The sequence below is a fragment of the Eschscholzia californica genome, unplaced genomic scaffold (assembly GCF_041429995.1).
Source record: "Eschscholzia californica isolate CP2 unplaced genomic scaffold, dmEscCali1.0.p SCAF_2, whole genome shotgun sequence".
NCBI classification, from domain to species: Eukaryota; Viridiplantae; Streptophyta; class Magnoliopsida; order Ranunculales; family Papaveraceae; genus Eschscholzia; species Eschscholzia californica.
The window spans coordinates 1,230,105-1,253,045 of NW_028238309.1; the positions used below are offsets into that span (position 1 = coordinate 1,230,105).

The 22,941-nt window shown below is 38.6% G+C and overlaps 4 protein-coding genes across 5 annotated transcripts; all 4 read right to left on the reverse strand.

Moving 5' to 3' along the window:
- Positions 1 to 804: 804 nt before the first annotated feature.
- On the reverse strand, positions 805 to 2,670 carry LOC147555053 (F-box protein At3g07870-like). Of its 2 annotated transcripts, none has more exons than XM_086664385.1 (2): positions 2,435 to 2,670; positions 805 to 2,227 (listed from the first exon to the last, which is right to left on the reverse strand). In XM_086664385.1, the coding sequence occupies exon 2, from the start codon at positions 2,202 to 2,204 to the stop codon at positions 897 to 899; it is 1,308 nt and encodes a 435-aa protein (XP_086520511.1). In that variant the 5' UTR covers positions 2,205 to 2,227; positions 2,435 to 2,670; the 3' UTR covers positions 805 to 896. The 2 variants fall into 2 exon arrangements, with proteins under 2 accessions (XP_086520511.1, XP_086520510.1); XM_086664384.1 differs by having other exon boundaries at positions 805 to 2,279; positions 2,435 to 2,663.
- A 3,157-nt stretch (positions 2,671 to 5,827) lies between these two features.
- Positions 5,828 to 13,942, reverse strand: LOC147555054 (uncharacterized). Its single transcript, XM_086664553.1, has 3 exons — positions 13,342 to 13,942; positions 8,430 to 12,418; positions 5,828 to 6,205 (listed from the first exon to the last, which is right to left on the reverse strand). Exons 1-3 carry the CDS (start codon positions 13,940 to 13,942, stop codon positions 5,828 to 5,830), a joined length of 4,968 nt encoding a protein of 1,655 aa, XP_086520679.1.
- Positions 12,737 to 17,655, reverse strand: LOC147555055 (uncharacterized). The gene has a single exon (XM_086663616.1). It carries the CDS (start codon positions 17,594 to 17,596, stop codon positions 14,297 to 14,299), a length of 3,300 nt encoding a protein of 1,099 aa, XP_086519742.1. The 5' UTR covers positions 17,597 to 17,655; the 3' UTR covers positions 12,737 to 14,296.
- A 1,433-nt stretch (positions 17,656 to 19,088) lies between these two features.
- On the reverse strand, positions 19,089 to 20,873 carry LOC147555056 (F-box protein At3g47030-like). The gene has a single exon (XM_086663888.1). The coding sequence runs from the start codon at positions 20,518 to 20,520 to the stop codon at positions 19,159 to 19,161; it is 1,362 nt and encodes a 453-aa protein (XP_086520014.1). The 5' UTR covers positions 20,521 to 20,873; the 3' UTR covers positions 19,089 to 19,158.
- Between the last annotated feature and the right edge of the window lie 2,068 nt (positions 20,874 to 22,941).

The window sequence follows — 22,941 nt, forward strand, 5'->3', positions numbered from 1 at the left end:
TTTTTCAATAACTATTATTTGATTTCAGATCCTTTCTCGAATGACTTCTGCATTGCGGAAGGGGAGGCTCTCGAAACCGAAGAGCCAGGGGCAACCCACAACCCTCTGTCTCTATCTGGGTGTTTAGCAACATATATCGATCTGGAGGAAGAAAGTTATTGGCTGTAGTGCGGATTAAGGAGTTGTGCCTCCGTGTTGTGGCTGTGGAGGTGGGAGCTGCCGCCTCCCTTGGCTGAGTTTGGGAAGGAACCCCTGATTTTTGACGCCCCTTACCCGATAGTTCCTAAAAAATGGTTCTTCTAGGATCCATTGCTCGATTTTGCATGCTCTGTTCTCAAAGTGCAGAGAGACTTGCGAGGGCAGATCCGGGTTGGTTGGTCCGCAAAGTCATGAAAGGGACGGGCTATGTGAAATAATATACCAGTGTCTTCTTCTTACGTACTCATATAAAATCATTAGTTTTGAAGGAATTAGTAACTAATCAAAACAACTTGTATTAACATGAACAAAAATGACTAATGAATCGATAACTACTAAACTTAATGAAATCAAAAATGGCGTTACAAACTAATTTCCGTACTTTTTAATTGATTTTAGTCTGTTAAGCGTAACTTCAGTAGTTTCAACCAATTTATGTCCGCTAATTATAAATGTCTCAAAATAAATCAACAACACATTAGCACTAAGATATAAAAATAACACTACAGATAAAAACACTCTATTGGGCCAACACTGATACCGAGACAATAAAAGTTCTCAGACCATAAAAATAATAACCAAATATGTGCATAAAAATTGTAAATAATAAAAATAAATAGGACTTTATATTATAAACATCAACAAAACTTATGTTCGCAATTTGATAATTAGTCAACTTAATACAGTTTGATAAAAGATTAAGCCCACCAATGGTAGAAGTTATCCCAAGTCTTTTTAGTTCGACATCCTTGTAAACACACCGATTTAGGTGATTTTGGACTTTCCTTTTTCATTATCGTATACAAAGAAAACAAGTAATTTTGTTCTTGACTAGTGATCCGATAATTAATATCTTCAAGACGATAGGGGCTATAATAAGTATCTTCAATAGCTTTAGGGCATTTCGCCGAACTCGTAAATCCCCTCTGCACATTGTATAATTTAAACACGCGTGTTCCCTTATCATTCTCCATCCAACATAATAAAATATCATCACCGCAACCCACAATATCGATTTTCTTACCACGAGCACGAGTAACAGAAGAACTTATTATAAACAACTCCTCTGTCCATATTTGCTCATTATCTTTCTCCATTAATGTATATATTATAAGCTTTCCATTGAACCCCATATCAAAATGGTCAAACTCATCTCTTAGCTTTCCTAGTTCCAAAAGTGCAATACAATAATTTCCTTTAAACTCTATATTATCATGAACATATCTCCAATTATCGAGAGAAATGTACTTTGGTATTTGAATTACATGAAAAGTCTCATTGTTGATATCGAAAGATACCTTCTCATAAGTTTTTTCAGTCGACCAATATAGAAATCCATTAGAAAACAAAGCCGAGTACAACTCAACTTTACCCGGATTAAAATACTCGAATATTCTTAATAACTCAGGAGGAACAACACTAGGGATTTCTCGCCATGAATTGGTTCCTAATGTAGAAACCATACAATTCGACTTACTAAAGCATACCAACTTATATTCCTTGGTTGCAGAAGCGTAACCGAATCCAAAGCAGTATTGATTTTGATAAGGAAAGGATATGGTACTGATATCGCATCTCGTCGGGTTGCGAACCTCTATACTCTTACGATGTTCGATATAGAAACAAACCAAACCATTACAAGAACCAATGAATTCTCTTTTACACCCAATACTAATGAAATCTTGTACATTATTAAGCTCATTGTTGTCATCACAATCTTTTTCTTCCAATTGAAAGAACTTGGTTCTTCCAAGTATGCTTAAATAGGGATCATCTACCTTATATCGACTAATGAAATTAAATATCAAACGGGGTTTGCTTTTAGATTGAAGAACATCAAGATTATTGTTGATCAAATTGAACCATGATTTACAAACATAACTGTATTTAATCATATACTGACCTGAAGAAACCCTAGATATTATATCTAGAAAAATTTCATCCGGAAGAAGATCAAAATTACTAATAATCCTCCCTTTCTCTGATTGACCCTTTTTCAACACCATCTTGGTGGTCTGATTGTTTCTAGCTGAATTGGTTAATTCTTGTTCAGTTTGTATAGATTTCAATAACCCTAAAACCTAAAGTTATCACCTTTACAGAATTAGAAACCCTAGAATTTAGAAGTTCTTAATGATTTAGGAAATAATATACTAATTCGATTTGTATTAGGAAAGATATTTCTATGCGCTACCCATAACTGAATTGAAGTAAAATTGTTTGACAAGAAAAGTACCTTGAATGAAAACCCTAATTGATGGTTGGAAAATTTGAGTTCCACATATGAAGAAGAAAAAACAGAGGAGCTCAGTCTTCTTGGTGTGACAACAATGAAGAATCTGAGTTATTATGAATTACTAGTAGATTAGAAATTGAAACACAAGAAGGATTTGAGTTGCTTCGAATTAGGGTTTTGGGGTTTTCTTCTTAACTATCAGTAGAGATAGCAACAATGGCGCCAACTCAAGGAACAAGGGTTGGTACCGAATACGATATTCTTGAATAGATGTGGGACTACTTTTTGGGTTCTCTTCGAATTTTTAATTAGTTGACTGTTATATGATGGTGAGGATCAGCCTTCTGGACTGCTAGTGAAGAGCATCTCACTCTTTCTCACTGTCAATGTGGGATTGTTGCCAGAACATTGACAGATTTAAAAGAAGAAAACCAAAAAGGCCAGTGTTTTTCTTTTGGGTTATTTACCTAATGGCTCCCAACTTCCTAATGGCTCTCAACTTTGTGACCAGCTTCCCGCCTGGCCCCCTCCTTTACGAGAAATATCCATATGGCCCCCTTCCGTTATAACATCGTCACTCTCTCTCCTCCATCATGTTTTCTCTCTCTGCCAAGTCACGCCACATCATCTGTAACGCCACCTCATCACCTTCTCCGACAGTGGTCGCCGGCCGGTCAAATTTCTGGTCGGCGACTTTCAAACTGAAAAAAAAAAAATAATTCTCTCTTCTTCTCTCTCTCTCTAAAACTACTCCGACGAAGGGAGACCACCTAAAACCCATAAACCAAGGAATGCTTTATACTTTTGATGGTTTTGTATTGTTGTCAACTATTTTATTTTATTTTGGGGTATTTAGCGATACCCCCTCATCCCTAATGTCTAATTAGGGATGTCCCCTTTTTTAATTGGATATTAGGGATGCCCCCTTTTTTGTACTTAAAAGTACAAAACTACCCTTGTTCTTATTGTTTCTTTTTTTGTCTGATATCTTATACCTCTTCGATATTATGTTTATCATCCTGACGTCAAGCTGCTGATCACTTGTCAAAGATGAAGCTTGGACCGGGTGTCACTCAATTGAATATTAATCAACTGTCAGTAGAATTGCACTCTAGAGAAATAATGAGGATGAGAAAATGGTGGAGCTAATGAAGTTATGTAATTTTGATTTCTTTGCTGTTTATGATTTCTTATTTCATTGTAATCAATCGGTTTAGGTTTTGCTCACTTATCATTATCAAAAAAAAATATGGTGAGTGTATATTGAATTTCCCCTGCTATAATAAAAGCGGATACCACAAAATGTATATTGTAATTTTGATAATTTGACTCGAAGTCAAATAACCAAATATTTCAGGTTCTCTGGGATTTGAACCTAATACCTCTAGAGATTTCTGGAGGTTATGTCAACACCTTGGACCACTTGGATTACCAACTGTTAACGTTATATGAATTGAATAAATCATATAACTTTCTATATTTATTTTATTTGTACCTATTAAACACAAATCACTAAATGCTGAATTATTCCCCACCTTGAATGAATTCCAAATTTTCTAGTAAATGCACAAGAAGTTTGTTCCATTGTTTTTGAGGTTTGAAAATGGGGATCTTCAGAACCAGAAAATGTGGAGAATGAACAGATATATGATCTTGTTTCAAGTGTCCAACTGAAATGGGGTTGTATTTTTGGAAGAGACTTGAAGGTCTCTTCATCTGCCAAAAGTTTCCTCTAAACTTTATATGAGGAACAAACGGTGAACATCCGTTATTAACATATTTTGATGGAAGTTTAATTACGTGAAAGTCTCTTTGTGTATATCGAAAGAGACGATTTCACGACCTACTGTCCTCCAAGCATCACATTGTAACAATTGAAAATAAAAAAGTGTTTTTGTTATGTCACACCAATATAAATAGTTTATTATAAAGTTTTTTTGTTTAAGCACCGAAAAAAAAAAGCTATCTAATGAGGCCTTAGTCCTCTGCCAAAAGGGGTGGTGGTGGTTAGGGCACAAGTATAAATAAAGTTTCACTTCTTGATCCAAGTTTTTGGATCGAAGGCCACTTGGGGGCATGTGAGGCCTATAGTTAAGGGAAGATAGTCTTCAGATTCTATGCGTGAAAAAATATTGTTGATGCTTTTTTTTGTTGAACGAAATATTGTTGATGTTAGTCCCATAAAAGATGATAAGAAGTGGTGGTCGGTTTATTAGTGTGAAGGGTTGGGACATTATTTTGCTACACTTTGAAAATTTAATGTAAATTTATCTGTACTTCTCAACAACTCTTGGTTGGAGTGGTAAGAGGTATAGTCTTCCATCCTAGAAGTCAAGGATCTAAGACACTGAAAAGTTCAAAAAAAAAATTATCTGTACTTTTTAATCAATAGAATCAGATCCAAGTTCTAAGATAGACTTGTTTCCTTTTTGGACTCAGATTTTTTTTTTCCAAGTTTCTTTCTTCTCCTGGTACTCTTACCTTATTACTATATGTATAATTATTCTTCCAAGTTTCTTTCTTCTCCTGGTACTCTTACCTTATTACTATATGTATAATTATTCTGTATTCTTCAGTAAGGCGTCACTAATAATTTAGAAGTGTCGCTTTTGTGTGGGACATCTTTTTCAATACAAAAACAACACTCAAAGTTATTAGCAAAATTTCAGAACAGTATCTCCTTACTGTTGCTGACTCGCTACCTGAGATGAATTTGTGGTTCAGTACATTTTTTACTCTGTTATGAAACCAAAGTCTAATATGTATAATTTTGTAATAGATGTCCGATTTTGACAAAATTATTTATTTTCATATGAAAAATAAAGAATGATAAGGGGCGGCGCGTTATTAAATTATACAATGTGCAGAGTGGATTTATGAGTGTAGTGAATTGCCCTAAATATATAGATTATATTGATTATTACGTAGCTTTTCAAAAACAAAATTACTCATTTTCTCTACAAAGCTTAATGACAGATGGAGTTTCGAAAGTTGTCGACCCCTGTCCTCACTTTCGAAATCTTTTGGAGAAAAGGCCTCAAAGATGGCTTGGATATCTAGAAAAAACGCTCCGACACTCCCACTCGTAATTTTTTGTTTTTTGAAGAAGGATAATATATTAACCGAGTGCTCAGGAAGTACGAAAAAAATAACTACAAAAACAACGGAGGTTGAGAGACTTTACATATTAGAAACCATAGTCTCCCAAGAATTTAACAAAAAACCCACAGATAAATTCTCAAAGTACCTAGTCGGCAAGCCCTAGTTGAAAATGGTGGCCTTGATCGACATAATAACTCTATCAGTGGAGTTAGCAACATCACGGAAAAGACGATTATTCCTCTCTAACCATATACACCACCAAATGGCAAAGGGAGTAATCTGCTGAAGGAATCATTTCATTGTACCTGACTTCTCAAACTTCCAAAACCTGAGGAAAGTATCCAAAGTGGATGGCATTGGAGGCGGACAATCGATCACCGAGAGGAAGTATCTCCATATGGTTTCAATAAAGCTGCAAGAGATGAGCAAGTGAGAGGCATTCTCTTCAGCCGATCTGCATAATAGACACATGTTTGGGTATTGAAAGCCCCTCCTTTGAAGCATGTCCATAGTGGGGGCTGAATTGAGGATACAAGCCCATAAAAGGAAGGAGACCTTAATGGGTACCTTTTCCATCCAAACTTTCTTCGCTGGAAATTGGGTTGGACCATGATCTTGATTGGAAGCAATGTCATACAAAGATTTTACACTAAAAATTCCATCCTTAGACTATTTCAGTTATTAAATAACAAACTAAAACAAAACAACACAATAATTAATAACTAATGAACTAATAGATAATAGATTAATGGTTGATGGAGAAAGAACAATAAAACAGTTGACAAATCAAAAGAAGAAATCACTCTCTCGTACTTGTTATTCAGGTCGACCACGAAACAAAAATAATACGGGTGATCTTGGATTCGAAGAACTTCTTAAATAAGGATAAGAGCCTACATATTTTCGAACTCCTTCCTTAATTAAACTTCGTAAAAAAAGTAACGAGTTTTGTTCTTAACTAGCCACACGAAAGTCAGTCCCTCGAAAACCAGAAGGGCGTAGCACCATTTTTGTAAGACCCGTCTCCTAACTGTATAGTTTAAGTACACCTCGTTCCTTATCGTTTATCCAACATAATAAAATATCATTACCTAAGCTCACAATTTGGACACATTGACAGCGAGGCCCTTTTGAGTTTATTAAAAGAACTCCTCGATCCAATTGTGCTCATTATCTTTTTATTTCAATGTATACAAGCGAAGATTAGCATTATAAACATCTCCATGCCCTCCGTTGTTCAAATAACGCAAGACAAAGATTTCCTCTAAACTCTATACGTGAAATAGACAGTGAATATAGGATACCAACACAATTTGTTGGAAGTTTAATTACGTGGAAAGTCTCGTTGTGTATATCAAAAGAAACGATTTTATAGTCATGAGGTATCTTCTTGTAGATATCCTCAAATATACCATTATACCTGGATAATCCTAATAACTCATGAGGAACAACGCTAGTAATTTCTCGCCATGAATCCGTTCCTAATGTAAAAACCGAACACGCAAAATTGTTACCTATGCACACCAACTTATATTCGTTCGTCTTAAAAGCGTACCCAAATCCGTAGCAACATCCAAGACCAACATAATTATTGCTTCAAGGAGGGTCGATACCGAGAATTTCTCGTCTAGTCCGAGTATTTATAATCTTCTCATGCCTAAGGTATAAACAAACCAAACCATTACAAATAACCACATTGGTCATGGACTCAGCTTATAAGTAAGTTAGGCCTAGACTCAGCTTAGAAATCAGCCAGGGTTATGTTGGTGTTTGTCCATATTGGTCATGGAGCCATCGAGGAGGACGATGGTCTGTGAAAGAAAACGCCATCACCTCTTGAGCTAGCTGTTTTTTTGGGTGAGAAAGGCCACGGTCACTTGGGAGCATGTAATGCATATGGACCACACCTAAATGATATTCGAGCCCAAATTAACTAAAGTTTTCATGTCCATTGTTCACGAGAAAATAGCCTTATGGCTCAAATGTGTATGAGAAAAATTGCTGGTGTTGTTAGTCTCACGTGCGTGGTTTAGCTTTTGTTGTTTGCACGGGCTGGTTAGCTATCTTGGCTTCCACCCTTGCTTTGTTTTGCTTAATGAATATTTTGCTTCTTCAAAAACAAGAAACGTCTCAGATGGGTGGTTGTGGGTGGAGACGTGGTCACTTTATTGGTGTGAGAGAAAGCCCCAATTCTTGAATGACGCAGCGAAAAAACTGATAAAAAGCCTTAGAACTCCGTCTAAAGACTATTGAACCGAAATTGATAACAAGAATACTAAAGCCCTCATTATATAGACTTAGGGTTTCCTAATCTTGGTCAAACTCCAATAGAAAGTCCTAAAAATAAAATACTAGAATAGTAGTAATCCTAAACTGAAAATAATTACCAAAAATAGAAAAAAACTAGTAAAAGTCCGTTTTGAGGCCCTAAACGATGGAATTTGCCCCTCAAAGTGGGTCCGTTGTGGCGAAGCTACGACGAATGACCGGAACGCTATTTCGGACCATCCCTCAAAATTTCGTCCAATTCCGACACCCGTAGCTTCGATTTTGGCCGTTTTAGTCTGTCACCCTTGTATTTGGCCGCTTCGATCTCATCCATGTATTTCTCGGCCAATTCCTCTACATCAGTCTCCTCCACTTGAAAAGAACTCGACCTCGAGTGATTGTTAGGATAAAGTGGTGTATCTGGATAAAAGGTATAGATATCAGCAACATTGAAAGTATTTGAAATTCCCATGTCTTGAGGAAGATCCACCACATAAGCATTGTCATTGATTTTCTTCAAGATCTTGAATGGACCATACTTCTTAGGTTTCAATTTATTATATGTGCCTGCAGGAACACGCTCTTTTCGCAAGAAAATCATCACTTCATCTCCCTCCTTATATACCTTCTTTCGACGATGTTTATCGGCAGCTGCTTTGTTCTTAGCGTTAGTCTCCTCGAGGCGAAGTCGCACTTCGTCGTGCATTGTCTGAATTTGCTCGGCCATGTTTTCTGCTGCTATACTAACTCCTATTCCTTTGGGTAACTTCGCTAAATCTACAGCGTGATTAGGAGCTTTCACGTAAACGACAGAAAATGGAGTTCTTCCAGTAGCACTATGCACTGCATTGTTGTAGGCAAATTCTGCTTGAGGTAATGCATGATCCCATTGTTTGGGTTTATCACCACAGATACATCGAATCATGTTACCTAAAGTTCGGTTTGTTACCTCTGTCTGTCCATCTGTTTGAGGATGAGCTGTAGTACTTCTGTTTAAAGAAGTGCCGAACATCTTCCATAAGGTGACCCAAAAATGGCTAAGAAACTTTGAGTCCCGGTCTGAAGTAATCGATTTGGGTACTCCATGTAGCTTGACAACTTCACGAAAAAACAATTTTGCTATATGGGTAGCATCCGAAGTCTTCCTACACGGAATAAAGTGAACCATCTTCGAAAACCTATCGACGACCACAAAAACTGAGTCTACTCCCCTTTGTGTACGAGGGAGTCCTAACACAAAATCCATGGATAAATCCTCCCAAATGGTTGCTGGAATGGGAAGAGGCATGTAAAGACCTGTATTTTGTGTCTGACCCTTTGAGACTTGACAAACATAGCACTTCTGAACATAATTCCCCACATCTCTCTTCAACTTTGGCCAGAAATATCGACTGGATAAGCTCAGAACTGTTTTATCTCTTCCGAGATGTGCGTTTAATCCACTAGCGTGTAACTCGCGGATCAAATTTTCTCGTAGGGATGTTTTGGGAATGCATAAGCTGCTGCCCTTAAATAGGTAACCCTCTGAAATAAGATAATCTGCCACAGGTTGATCTTCCTTACACTTAGCCCAGATTTCTTTGAAGTCCTCATCATCTTCGTACAACTCTTTTAATACTTCAAAACCCACAACTTCTTGTGTTAACGTTACCAACAGTGTGGCACGTCTACTAAGTGCATCTGCGACTCTATTCGTTGCTCCAGATTTGTGTCGAATAACAAAGTTGAATTTCTGAATAAAAGTGGCCCACCTGATGTGCATCTTGTCTACTTGTTTCTGGCTGTTAATGAATTTCAGGGCCTGATGATCTGAGTATAAGACAAACTCATTCTGGTACAAATAAACCTCCCAACGTTGTAAAGCTCGAACTACTGCATAAAACTCCTGGTCATAAGTACTCCACTTTTGTCGGGCTTCATTCAATTTCTCACTAAAGAAAGCTACAGGACGCCTTTCTTGTGATAAAACTGCTCCAATTCCTACCCCACTAGCATCACACTCGACTTCGAAAGGTTTATCAAAGTTGGGTAAGGCTAAGACCGATGCATTGCATAATTTTTCCTTAATAAGGGAAAAGGCTTCGTCTGCTTCGACACCCCAGTCAAACTTTCCTTTCTTCATGCACTCAGTGATAGGTGCCATGATAGTGCTAAAATTCCGAATAAATCTTCGGTAAAAGGTGGCTAATCCATGAAAACTACGAACTTCAGTAACTGTTTTAGGAGTCGGCCACTCTTGTATAGCCTGTATCTTTTCGTTATCAACATGAATTCCTTCTGAACTTATTACAAAGCCCAGAAATATAAGACTATGTGTGAGGAAAGTACACTTCTTTAGATTCAGGTGTAATTCATTCTCCTGTAGAACCATCAATACCTTTCGGAGGTGTACGAGGTGTTCCGCCTCAGTTTTACTGAAAATAAGGATATCATCGAAATAAACAACAACGAATTTTCCAGTAATACAAGGTTCAAGTACCTGGTTCATCACTCGCATGAAGGTGCTGGGAGCATTGCTAAGACCGAAGGGCATGACCAACCATTCATACAGTCCATCTTTACTTTTGAAAGCCGTTTTCCATTCATCTCCTGGTCGGATTCTGATCTGATGATATCCACTCCTCAAATCAATTTTGGAAAAGATTTGGGAGCCCTCTAATTTATCCAACATATCCTCTAGTCGTGGAATTGGAAAACGGTATTTCACAGTTATTTTGTTGATAGCTCGACTGTCCACACACATTCTCCAACTTCCATCTTTCTTTGGAATTAATAAAGCAGGTACAGCACAAGGACTCATGCTTGGGCGGATGAATCCTTTACTGAGTAATTCTTCGATCTTCTCTCTTAAAATCTCATCTTCCTTCGGACTCATACGGTAATGTCTCATATTAGGCAAGCTGGCTCCTGGAATGAAGTCGATATGATGTTGTACGTCCCTAAGAGGAGGTAGCTTTTCAGGTAAATCTTCAGCAATGATTTCCTGAAACTCTCCCAGTATTCCCTCAACCTGTTCGGGAATTTGGATTGGCGGCTTATGTACTCCTTCTTCCACTGCTGCCTTAACGACAATGGCATAGACTCCTTGCGCTTCCTTCACATCAGCAAAGACTTCGTCCTCTGACCTGCTCAATGTAAGAAAAGTTTCTTTAGATGAGGAGGTAGGTGAAATACTTTTAACCTTACTTCCTTGGGGCACCATGAGAATCTTATGTCCCTCCCAATCGAATGTATAAGTGTTGGATCGGCCTCTGAAGGTACAATCGGTGTCCCATTGCCATGGTCGTCCTAGAAGAACATGACTAGCATCCATATCGGTCACATCACATACGACTTCCTGTTTGTAGTACTTTCCGATAGAGATAGGAACTCGACACGTCTTGACAATTTTCTTAACATGTCCCGGTTCTATCCAACCAATGGTGTATGGTGATGGATTATCTTCCACGGGTAATTGTAGATGCTCAACAAGTTTTCTAGAAATAAAATTCTCAAAACTTGCGGAGTCAATGATTAGAGAACACACTTTTCCTTTGATAGTACATTCAGATCGGAAGATCTTTTTCCGTTGGCTACGATCTTCCTTCATTGGTGTGAGTAAGACTGGATGAATCATGCAAGCTACTCGTTCACCTTCCTCTTCGGCACATTCATAACCCTCATAATCTTCACCACCATCTTCGTCTTCTTCCGGAAAACCATCTTCTCTATTATCTGCCACGACGTTCACTGACCTTCTGTTCCTTCCTTGGGGACAATTACTTGACGTGTGGCCGATTTCTTGACAGGAGTAGCACTTAGTCCCACGAAATTTTGTATATGGATTTGGATTGGCTCCTGTGTTAGCTGGGGGTCTCTGATTAGCAGTACTGGAGCTGCTTCTTGTCACGTTTCGTGGGGGTTCAGTATTTTCCCCGAGTCCCTTGCTCTTTTCAGCAGTCAATCGAGGTTGTTCGTCTCTTCTGAATCCTGAATTGAATCCTGAATTTCGACGATCTTTCTCCCAGGATTCCGCCTTTAGTGCTAAATTGTACGCGTCCTGGATAGTCCAAACCGTAACCAATCCAATCTTTTCCCTTAGATTAAATTTTAAACCATTCATAAAACGATCCACTAACACGTTATTTGATTCTGTCAATTGTTCCATCCTATTTCTCTGGGCCAATCTTGAAAACTCCTCGTAGTACTCTCCCACCGAACGCAACCCTTGTTTACAATTTTGGTAGATCCTGAACAAGTGTTGTTGATAATCAGGGGGTAAGAACCTCTCCCTCAAGTGTTCTTTCATAGATGGCCAATTCTGGATTGGAGCCTTTCCTTGCCCCTTTCTTTGACGTTGTAATTCATCCCACCAAACCGCAGCACTTCCTTTGAGTCTACAAGCGATAATGTTTACCATCTGTTCGCCAGGAACAGTATAGGACATATCCACTTGTCGTTCCACCTCATGTAGCCAATCAAGGAACTCTTCGATCGGCAAATAGCCACTGAAGATTGGAATTTCTGCCTTGATTTTGTATTCATCATAATCTCTGCGCGGGTAATGTTGGTTAGGATAATAGTTACCATCACGTTCTTGGTTGCCAGCATATTGTTGAAGTATTTGTGGTCTGCCTTCGTTTCCATTAACAGGTTGGTTGTGGGCGAATCCCTCAACACGTTCTCTGTTAATAGGTTGCCTAGGGTTTATGTTGACATTCAGGTTGTTAATCATCTCCATCATCTGATTTAGTTGATGACTCAAACCGTCAACTTTTACCCACAAAGCATCGTTACCTCGTTCACCGTCGAGGTTTGCGTTTCTAGCTTCGTCTTCTGCCATTAAGCCAGGAGAAACCTCGCTCTTGATGCCAACTGACGCAGCGAAAAAACTGATAAAAAGCCTTAGAACTCCGTCTAAAGACTATTGAACCGAAATTGATAACAAGAATACTAAAATACTGAATTTTATTGATTGAATGAATGACTGAAACAACTTCTAAGCCCTCATTATATAGACTTAGGGTTTCCTAATCTTGGTCAAACTCCAATAGAAAGTCCTAAAAATAAAATACTAGAATAGTAGTAATCCTAAACTGAAAATAATTACCAAAAATAGAAAAAAACTAGTAAAAGTCCGTTTTGAGGCCCTAAACGATGGAATTTGCCCCTCAAAGTGGGTCCGTTGTGGCGAAGCTACGACGAATGACCGGAACGCTATTTCGGACCATCCCTCAAAATCTCGTCCAATTCCGACACCCGTAGCTTCGATTTTGGCCGTTTTAGTCTGTCACCCTTGTATTTGGCCGCTTCGATCTCATCCATGTATTTCTCGGCCAATTCCTCTACATCAGTCTCCTCCACTTGAAAAGAACTCGACCTCGAGTGATTGTTAGGATAAAGTGGTGTATCTGGATAAAAGGTATAGATATCAGCAACATTGAAAGTATTTGAAATTCCCATGTCTTGAGGAAGATCCACCACATAAGCATTGTCATTGATTTTCTTCAAGATCTTGAATGGACCATACTTCTTAGGTTTCAATTTATTATATGTGCCTGCAGGAACACGCTCTTTTCGCAAGAAAATCATCACTTCATCTCCCTCCTTATATACCTTCTTTCGACGATGTTTATCGGCAGCTGCTTTGTTCTTAGCGTTAGTCTCCTCGAGGCGAAGTCGCACTTCGTCGTGCATTGTCTGAATTTGCTCGGCCATGTTTTCTGCTGCTATACTAACTCCTATTCCTTTGGGTAACTTCGCTAAATCTACAGCGTGATTAGGAGCTTTCACGTAAACGACAGAAAATGGAGTTCTTCCAGTAGCACTATGCACTGCATTGTTGTAGGCAAATTCTGCTTGAGGTAATGCATGATCCCATTGTTTGGGTTTATCACCACAGATACATCGAATCATGTTACCTAAAGTTCGGTTTGTTACCTCTGTCTGTCCATCTGTTTGAGGATGAGCTGTAGTACTTCTGTTTAAAGAAGTGCCGAACATCTTCCATAAGGTGACCCAAAAATGGCTAAGAAACTTTGAGTCCCGGTCTGAAGTAATCGATTTGGGTACTCCATGTAGCTTGACAACTTCACGAAAAAACAATTTTGCTATATGGGTAGCATCCGAAGTCTTCCTACACGGAATAAAGTGAACCATCTTCGAAAACCTATCGACGACCACAAAAACTGAGTCTACTCCCCTTTGTGTACGAGGGAGTCCTAACACAAAATCCATGGATAAATCCTCCCAAATGGTTGCTGGAATGGGAAGAGGCATGTAAAGACCTGTATTTTGTGTCTGACCCTTTGAGACTTGACAAACATAACACTTCTGAACATAATTCCCCACATCTCTCTTCAACTTTGGCCAGAAATATCGACTGGATAAGCTCAGAACTGTTTTATCTCTTCCGAGATGTGCGTTTAATCCACTAGCGTGTAACTCGCGGATCAAATTTTCTCGTAGGGATGTTTTGGGAATGCATAAGCTGCTGCCCTTAAATAGGTAACCCTATGAAATAAGATAATCTGCCACAGGTTGATCTTCCTTACACTTAGCCCAGATTTCTTTGAAGTCCTCATCATCTTCGTACAACTCTTTTAATACTTCAAAACCCACAACTTCTTGTGTTAACGTTACCAACAGTGTGGCACGTCTACTAAGTGCATCTGCGACTCTATTCGTTGCTCCAGATTTGTGTCGAATAACAAAGTTGAATTTCTGAATAAAAGTGGCCCACCTGATGTGCATCTTGTCTACTTGTTTCTGGCTGTTAATGAATTTCAGGGCCTGATGATCTGAGTATAAGACAAACTCATTCTGGTACAAATAAACCTCCCAACGTTGTAAAGCTCGAACTACTGCATAAAACTCCTGGTCATAAGTACTCCACTTTTGTCGGGCTTCATTCAATTTCTCACTAAAGAAAGCTACAGGACGCCTTTCTTGTGATAAAACTGCTCCAATTCCTACCCCACTAGCATCACACTCGACTTCGAAAGGTTTATCAAAGTTGGGTAAGGCTAAGACCGGTGCATTGCATAATTTTTCCTTAATAAGGGAAAAGGCTTCGTCTGCTTCGACACCCCAGTCAAACTTTCCTTTCTTCATGCACTCAGTGATAGGTGCCATGATAGTGCTAAAATTCCGAATAAATCTTCGGTAAAAGGTGGCTAATCCATGAAAACTACGAACTTCAGTAACTGTTTTAGGAGTCGGCCACTCTTGTATAGCCTGTATCTTTTCGTTATCAACATGAATTCCTTCTGAACTTATTACAAAGCCCAGAAATATAAGACTATGTGTGAGGAAAGTACACTTCTTTAGATTCAGGTGTAATTCATTCTCCTGTAGAACCATCAATACCTTTCGGAGGTGTACGAGGTGTTCCGCCTCAGTTTTACTGAAAATAAGGATATCATCGAAATAAACAACAACGAATTTTCCAGTAATACAAGGTTCAAGTACCTGGTTCATCACTCGCATGAAGGTGCTGGGAGCATTGCTAAGACCGAAGGGCATGACCAACCATTCATACAGTCCATCTTTACTTTTGAAAGCCGTTTTCCATTCATCTCCTGGTCGGATTCTGATCTGATGATATCCACTCCTCAAATCAATTTTGGAAAAGATTTGGGAGCCCTCTAATTTATCCAACATATCCTCTAGTCGTGGAATTGGAAAACGGTATTTCACAGTTATTTTGTTGATAGCTCGACTGTCCACACACATTCTCCAACTTCCATCTTTCTTTGGAATTAATAAAGCAGGTACAGCACAAGGACTCATGCTTGGGCGGATGAATCCTTTACTGAGTAATTCTTCGATCTTCTCTCTTAAAATCTCATCTTCCTTCGGACTCATACGGTAATGTCTCATATTAGGCAAGCTGGCTCCTGGAATGAAGTCGATATGATGTTGTACGTCCCTAAGAGGAGGTAGCTTTTCAGGTAAATCTTCAGCAATGATTTCCTGAAACTCTCCCAGTATTCCCTCAACCTGTTCGGGAATTTGGATTGGCGGCTTATGTACTCCTTCTTCCACTGCTGCCTTAACGACAATGGCATAGACTCCTTGCGCTTCCTTCACATCAGCAAAGACTTCGTCCTCTGACCTGCTCAATGTAAGAAAAGTTTCTTTAGATGAGGAGGTAGGTGAAATACTTTTAACCTTACTTCCTTGGGGCACCATGAGAATCTTATGTCCCTCCCAATCGAATGTATAAGTGTTGGATCGGCCTCTGAAGGTACAATCGGTGTCCCATTGCCATGGTCGTCCTAGAAGAACATGACTAGCATCCATATCGGTCACATCACATACGACTTCCTGTTTGTAGTACTTTCCGATAGAGATAGGAACTCGACACGTCTTGACAATTTTCTTAACATGTCCCGGTTCTATCCAACCAATGGTGTATGGTGATGGATTATCTTCCACGGGTAATTGTAGATGCTCAACAAGTTTTCTAGAAATAAAATTCTCAAAACTTGCGGAGTCAATGATTAGAGAACACACTTTTCCTTTGATAGTACATTCAGATCGGAAGATCTTTTTCCGTTGGCTACGATCTTCCTTCATTGGTGTGAGTAAGACTGGATGAATCATGCAAGCTACTCGTTCACCTTCCTCTTCGGCACATTCATAACCCTCATAATCTTCACCACCATCTTCGTCTTCTTCCGGAAAACCATCTTCTCTATTATCTGCCACGACGTTCACTGACCTTCTGTTCCTTCCTTGGGGACAATTACTTGACGTGTGGCCGATTTCTTGACAGGAGTAGCACTTAGTCCCACGAAATTTTGTATATGGATTTGGATTGGCTCCTGTGTTAGCTGGGGGTCTCTGATTAGCAGTACTGGAGCTGCTTCTTGTCACGTTTCGTGGGGGTTCAGTATTTTCCCCGAGTCCCTTGCTCTTTTCAGCAGTCAATCGAGGTTGTTCGTCTCTTCTGAATCCTGAATTGAATCCTGAATTTCGACGATCTTTCTCCCAGGATTCCGCCTTTAGTGCTAAATTGTACGCGTCCTGGATAGTCCAAACCGTAACCAATCCAATCTTTTCCCTTAGATTAAATTTTAAACCATTCATAAAACGATCCACTAACACGTTATTTGATTCTGTCAATTGTTCCATCCTATTTCTCTGGGCCAATCTTAAAAACTCCTCGTAGTACTCTCCCACCGAACGCAACCCTTGTTTACAATTTTGGTAGATCCTGAACAAGTGTTGTTGATAATCAGGGGGTAAGAACCTCTCCCTCAAGTGTTCTTTCATAGATGGCCAATTCTGGATTGGAGCCTTTCCTTGCCCCTTTCTTTGACGTTGTAATTCATCCCACCAAACCGCAGCACTTCCTTTGAGTCTACAAGCGATAATGTTTACCATCTGTTCGCCAGGAACAGTATAGGACATATCCACTTGTCGTTCCACCTCATGTAGCCAATCAAGGAACTCTTCGATCGGCAAATAGCCACTGAAGATTGGAATTTCTGCCTTGATTTTGTATTCATCATAATCTCTGCGCGGGTAATGTTGGTTAGGATAATAGTTACCATCACGTTCTTGGTTGCCAGCATATTGTTGAAGTATTTGTGGTCTGCCTTCGTTTCCATTAACAGGTTGGTTGTGGGCGAATCCCTCAACACGTTCTCTGTTAATAGGTTGCCTAGGGTTTATGTTGACATTCAGGTTGTTAATCATCTCCATCATCTGATTTAGTTGATGACTCAAACCGTCAACTTTTACCCACAAAGCATCGTTACCTCGTTCACCGTCGAGGTTTGCGTTTCTAGCTTCGTCTTCTGCCATTAAGCCAGGAGAAACCTCGCTCTTGATGCCAACTGACGCAGCGAAAAAACTGATAAAAAGCCTTAGAACTCCGTCTAAAGACTATTGAACCGAAATTGATAACAAGAATACTAAAATACTGAATTTTATTGATTGAATGAATGACTGAAACAACTTCTAAGCCCTCATTATATAGACTTAGGGTTTCCTAATCTTGGTCAAACTCCAATAGAAAGTCCTAAAAATAAAATACTAGAATAGTAGTAATCCTAAACTGAAAATAATTACCAAAAATAGAAAAAAACTAGTAAAAGTCCGTTTTGAGGCCCTAAACGATGGAATTTGCCCCTCAAAGTGGGTCCGTTGTGGCGAAGCTACGACGAATGACCGGAACGCTATTTCGGACCATCCCTCAAAATTTCGTCCAATTCCGACACCCGTAGCTTCGATTTTGGCCGTTTTAGTCTGTCACCCTTGTATTTGGCCGCTTCGATCTCATCCATATATTTCTCGGCCAATTCCTCTACATCATTGAACTAGCTTTTGGGCCGAAATAGGCCTACGAGCACTTTGAGTCAAGTAAGACCCATAGACCATACTAATGTCTCAGGGGGTTGCTGCAGACCTTTGGTAGAAAGAAATAACCCACCCCTACTACTCTTTTCCTCATTACAATGTGTTTTAGAGGCGTCTCCGGTTGTGTCAAGGACGCACCACGCCTCCATGTTAAAAGCGTTCACCAATTTCTAGAAAATTGTTCAGAACGCTCAGACACCCCATCCCTAAATCTGACAACGATCTATTCTGGTTATTAAATTAAAGGGTTATTTCCCTAATGGCCCCCAACTTTGGGACCAGCTTCCCGCCTGGCCCCCTACTTTACGAGAAATACCCATATGACCCCCTTCCGTTATAACACCGTTACTCTCTCTCTTCCATTTCTTTTCTCTCTCCTCCAACATGTTTTCTCTTTCTGCCACCGCGTTAAAACCAGCCAACTCATCATCTTCTCCGGGAAGGTCGTCGGGCGACCAATTTTCCGGCCGGTGACCTTCAAACCTAAAAAAAAAAATTTTTTTTTCATCTCTCCTCTCTCTCTCTCAAAAAAAAACATTTTTTAAGGTCTGTTCGAGCAGACCTTCAAGGTCCTCCGGGGAAGGGTAACCCCCTCGCCGGAGTTTAGAGAGGGAGGTGAAAAAAAAAAAAAAATTTTTGAGAGAGAGAGAAGAGAGATGAAATTTTTTTTTTAGGTTGGTCGCCGGCCGGAAAATTGGTCGGCCGGCGACCTTCCCGGAGAAGATGATAAGTTGGCAGGTTTTAACGAGGTGGCAGAGAGAGAAAACATGTTGGAGGAGAGAGAAAAGAAATGGAAGAGAGAGAGTAACGGTGTTATAACGGAAGGGGGCCATATGAGAATTTTTCGTAAAGTAGGGGGTCAGGCGGGAAGCTGGTCACAAAGTTGGGGGCCATTAGAGAAATAACCCTAAATTAAAAACTAAAACAAAACAACCCATTAAGTAACTAATCAACTAATAATAAATTAATGGTTCATGGAGAAGGAACAAGAAAACAATATATAACCATCAATAGAATAATTCGCTCCTTGGTTCATGCTTTTTAGGGCGACCTACAAACAAGTATAATTCCTTTGATCTTTGACATCGTTTAATCAAAGAACTTCTTAAATCGGGATAAGAGTCGACATATTTTGGAACTCCCTTCTTTATTAAATTTTGTAAAGAAAGTGACGAGTTTTCTTCTTGGCTACGCACATCAATCTTAGTCCTCCCAAGACCACAAGGGCGTTTCACCATTTTTGTTAGACCAGTCTCCAAACTGTATAGTTTGAATACGTCGGGTTCCTTATTGTTCTCCAAACATAATAAAATATCATTACCGCAGCTCACAATTTGAACATGTTGATGCAGAGGTAACTTTGAATTTATTAAAAACAACTCTTCGCTCCAAACTTGCTTATTATCTTTAATTTCTTTCAACGTATACAAGCGAAGATTAACGTTAGAATCATTAGGATCATCTTCGACTGGTTGTCTGTCCAATAATGCAAGACAAAGATTTCCTTTAAACCCTATATGAGGAACAGCCGCCTCATTACGGTGACGAACACATTTTGGTGGAAGCTTAATTACATGAAAAATCTCGTTGTGTATATCGAACGAAACAATTTCATCATGATCGCTTGTCATCCAATATAGAAATCCTTCACAAAAAATAGGAGCCTCAATATCATACGCGAATAGTCCTTCCAATAACTTACTAGGAACAACACTAGTAACTTTTCGCCATGAATCAGTTCCTAATGTAAAAACCTTGCACTTATATAATTTACTAATGCAGACCAACTTATATTCGTTCGTCTTATAAGCATACCCAAATCCATAGCAACATCTAAAAGCAACACGCGCAACATCCCTATCATTGATATGAGGAGAGGCGATCGCGAGAATTTCTCGTCTAGTTGGATTGCAAATCTCTATAATATAATGTTCTCTTACGTGTAAACAAACCAAACCATTATAATAACCACAAAAATCTCTTGTGTAAGTACTACAAATTTCTCCTATGTTATGAAGATCATCACTATCTTTTTCTAAAGAAAAGAAGTCGTTTTTTATACGTTGGCGTAAATAGACATCATCACCTCGAAAGAACTTGAATATCAAACGTGATTTGTTTTTCGATTGAAAAAATTCAACATAACGGTTGATTGTATTGAACCATGACTTGCAAACATAACTACATCTAATCACCTTACCTGGAACTGGAGAAACCCTAGATATTATATTCACAAAAATTTCGTCGGGAATGACATCTAAAGGATTGACTTTCTTCGAATTGACGTTCTTTGGTTTCACCTTTTTGGGTAGACTCTTTCTCAACATCATAGCTTTCTCTTCGAAGCATCTACCATTTTTTGTTTTCATAGAATATCCGGAATTAAATATGTTACTTTTTCATTTTTTATGGAAACTATCCAAAACCCTTAAAAACTTGGAAGTTCTAACGGGTGTGTATTGAAATTAAACAGTTTAGGAACTTGGAAGTTTTAAATCAACCCAACCAATAAGGAAGTTACCTTAGCAGCAAGATACTAACCCTAGAGCCAACCAGCCTTGGTTCGAGTGGGAAGATGTTTAGCTTTCCACTTTAGAGATCAAGGGTCCGAGGCAAGCTGACCACTTAAAAAAATAAAAAATACCAGATCTAGAAATTAATATATTTAATGTGGATTCTTCTACTTGATACGACACTATGTTTATGTTTCATAAAAAAAAAAAAAAAATAGAATATTAGTAATTAGTAGGGTGGTGATTCAATGAACTCAACCTCATGAATGAAAATATGAGCTTGAGCTCCTATTCGTTAATTCTTTGGAGAATATCTCCCACGTCAAATAATCACCCATGATTTAAGGGATTGTTATATGTGCACAAATAACAACCCATGTTATGTATAAAGAATTACAAAACTGCCGTCTATACGAGTAATTCAAATTATTTTCTTTTGTCCATTTGGTCGCCCACGATTGAAGTAAAAAACGCTAATTTTACACGTGTGGAGAACCACATACTTAGTTTTATAACATAAACTAATTTACATAGTCGATGTAAAGGGAATTATGGTGTTTTCTGCTAGACCGAAGTTACAAAAATATGTTTAGTTCTTGCAAGTAAGAATGTAATATTTAAAATTATAGTATCAAAATTATAAGATATGGTCAAAAGATTTTACTCCTTTGAGTTTAATTTTACCTGAAGCAAATTCTAAATTTAGAGCTAGTCTTAGACTAATTGTTTTATGCGATTATGCCTGAAGTAATTTGAACTAATCTAGGTGAAATAGCGTTGACCCAGACACATGATTTTGGCATCTCTTAATGAATTTATTGACAGGGATATGGTCTTCTATTTTGACCGACCAATTTAAGTCGAACATATTTGATCAACCAACTAATATTCTGTAATGTAATATATTAAAGGTTATTCTAAATCGAATTCATATTACTATACTTTTGGACATTAAGAAATAGTAAAGAGGTGTTATCAAAAATTGTATTTATAAACTAAAACGTGCCTCCACGTGAAAATACTTCTGGATCTACCATTGGAAATTTCAATGTCTTCCTCCTCCAATCACTAGAATTATAATTAGCCAAACCAATTCAAAGACCAAGTGACACATGAAATTGCATGTGCCAACATGTAAATCATGAGATTTCAGTTGGTGAAACTATACTGCCCCATAAGTGAACGTGTGAGAGGAGAGAGTTGAGTTAAAGTCAATGGCAAGCTTGGTAAATAAATTAGTTTAAATGGCCTATTTCTATGTATATAACTTCCCCGTTACAACAACATAGGATGCTAGCTGTCAACAACTGAAGAATTGCTTCGGTTGGGAGATTTACTTTCCCTTCCCAGTGAATCAACGGCTAGCAGCTCGAGCTCAATGAATCACCACCCTAATTAGTATGTGCCGGCTCATTAGGATTTTGATATAATCCTTGACCTTAACGTCAAATAAAAATATTCGTATTTAGGTAGCTGGTAGCCTGGTACAGACACTCGACTTTTGGGTGCTTCTAAAGGCACCTGGCCAAAAGGCTGTTAGCATCCGTCTCTGTTAGCACCAAACTCAACCGCTCATTTATCTGTTAGCACCGTACAACTATGTAGGCACCTTGGTCATACTCTCTCTCCACTGGTTGTACTCTCTCTACTGTTCATAAGAATCACTAAAGAGACTCCTCACCTTGCAAATAATTTTTATCACATAATTTTTTCAAATTGAAGAAGATAACCAAGGGCAAGGCTCGGAAAACTCTAAAACCTTAATTAATAGAGAGGTATTGTGAACAACAAAAGTAACTTAATTAGGTGGTGCCATGACATGGGGTCCCTGATTATAAGCTTGAAGCTGGGTATGGCCGTATGGGTAAGCATACTAGGGTCACTAATCTTAGAACATAATTAAACAAGTGAAACACTAAAATCATGTCCAAGCTAGGTTACTGAAGAAATTCTATCTCTATGTTTTCACTTTCAGTTTCTCTCTCTAGAGATTATTATAAATAATTAAACCAGACAAATAAGAGAGAATGGGAATTGGGAAGTATGCAAAAATCACTTTACTCTGATAATAGCAGCAACAATCTGGGTTTGATATATTGGATGACCCATTAGAAACGCACTCATTAGTTAAGCCAGGAAGTTCATAGAGAATCCTAAATGAACCAACTCACCTTTACTTGTTCCATTTTTTATTCCCTTTGTTTGAACAACAGCTTATGTAGTCTATCCTTAACAAAAAAAAGAACAGCTTATGTAGTCAAGTTGGTTTTAGAAGAA

Coding starts and splice junctions, on each gene's coding strand:
- LOC147555054 (XM_086664553.1), bottom strand. CDS start 13,942: ATGGTTCACTTTATTCCGTGTAGGAAGACTTCGGATGCTACCCATATA. Junction 12,419..13,341: donor AAAAGAGCGTGTTCCTGCAG/GCACATATAATA, acceptor ATGGAAACGAAG/GCAGACCACAAATACTTCAA. Junction 6,206..8,429: donor ATAAACATCGTCGAAAGAAG/GTATATAAGGAG, acceptor TAACTGAAATAG/TCTAAGGATGGAATTTTTAG.
- LOC147555053 (XM_086664385.1), bottom strand. CDS start 2,204: ATGGTGTTGAAAAAGGGTCAATCAGAGAAAGGGAGGATTATTAGTAAT.
- LOC147555056 (XM_086663888.1), bottom strand. CDS start 20,520: ATGAAAACAAAAAATGGTAGATGCTTCGAAGAGAAAGCTATGATGTTG.
- LOC147555055 (XM_086663616.1), bottom strand. CDS start 17,596: ATGGCAGAAGACGAAGCTAGAAACGCAAACCTCGACGGTGAACGAGGT.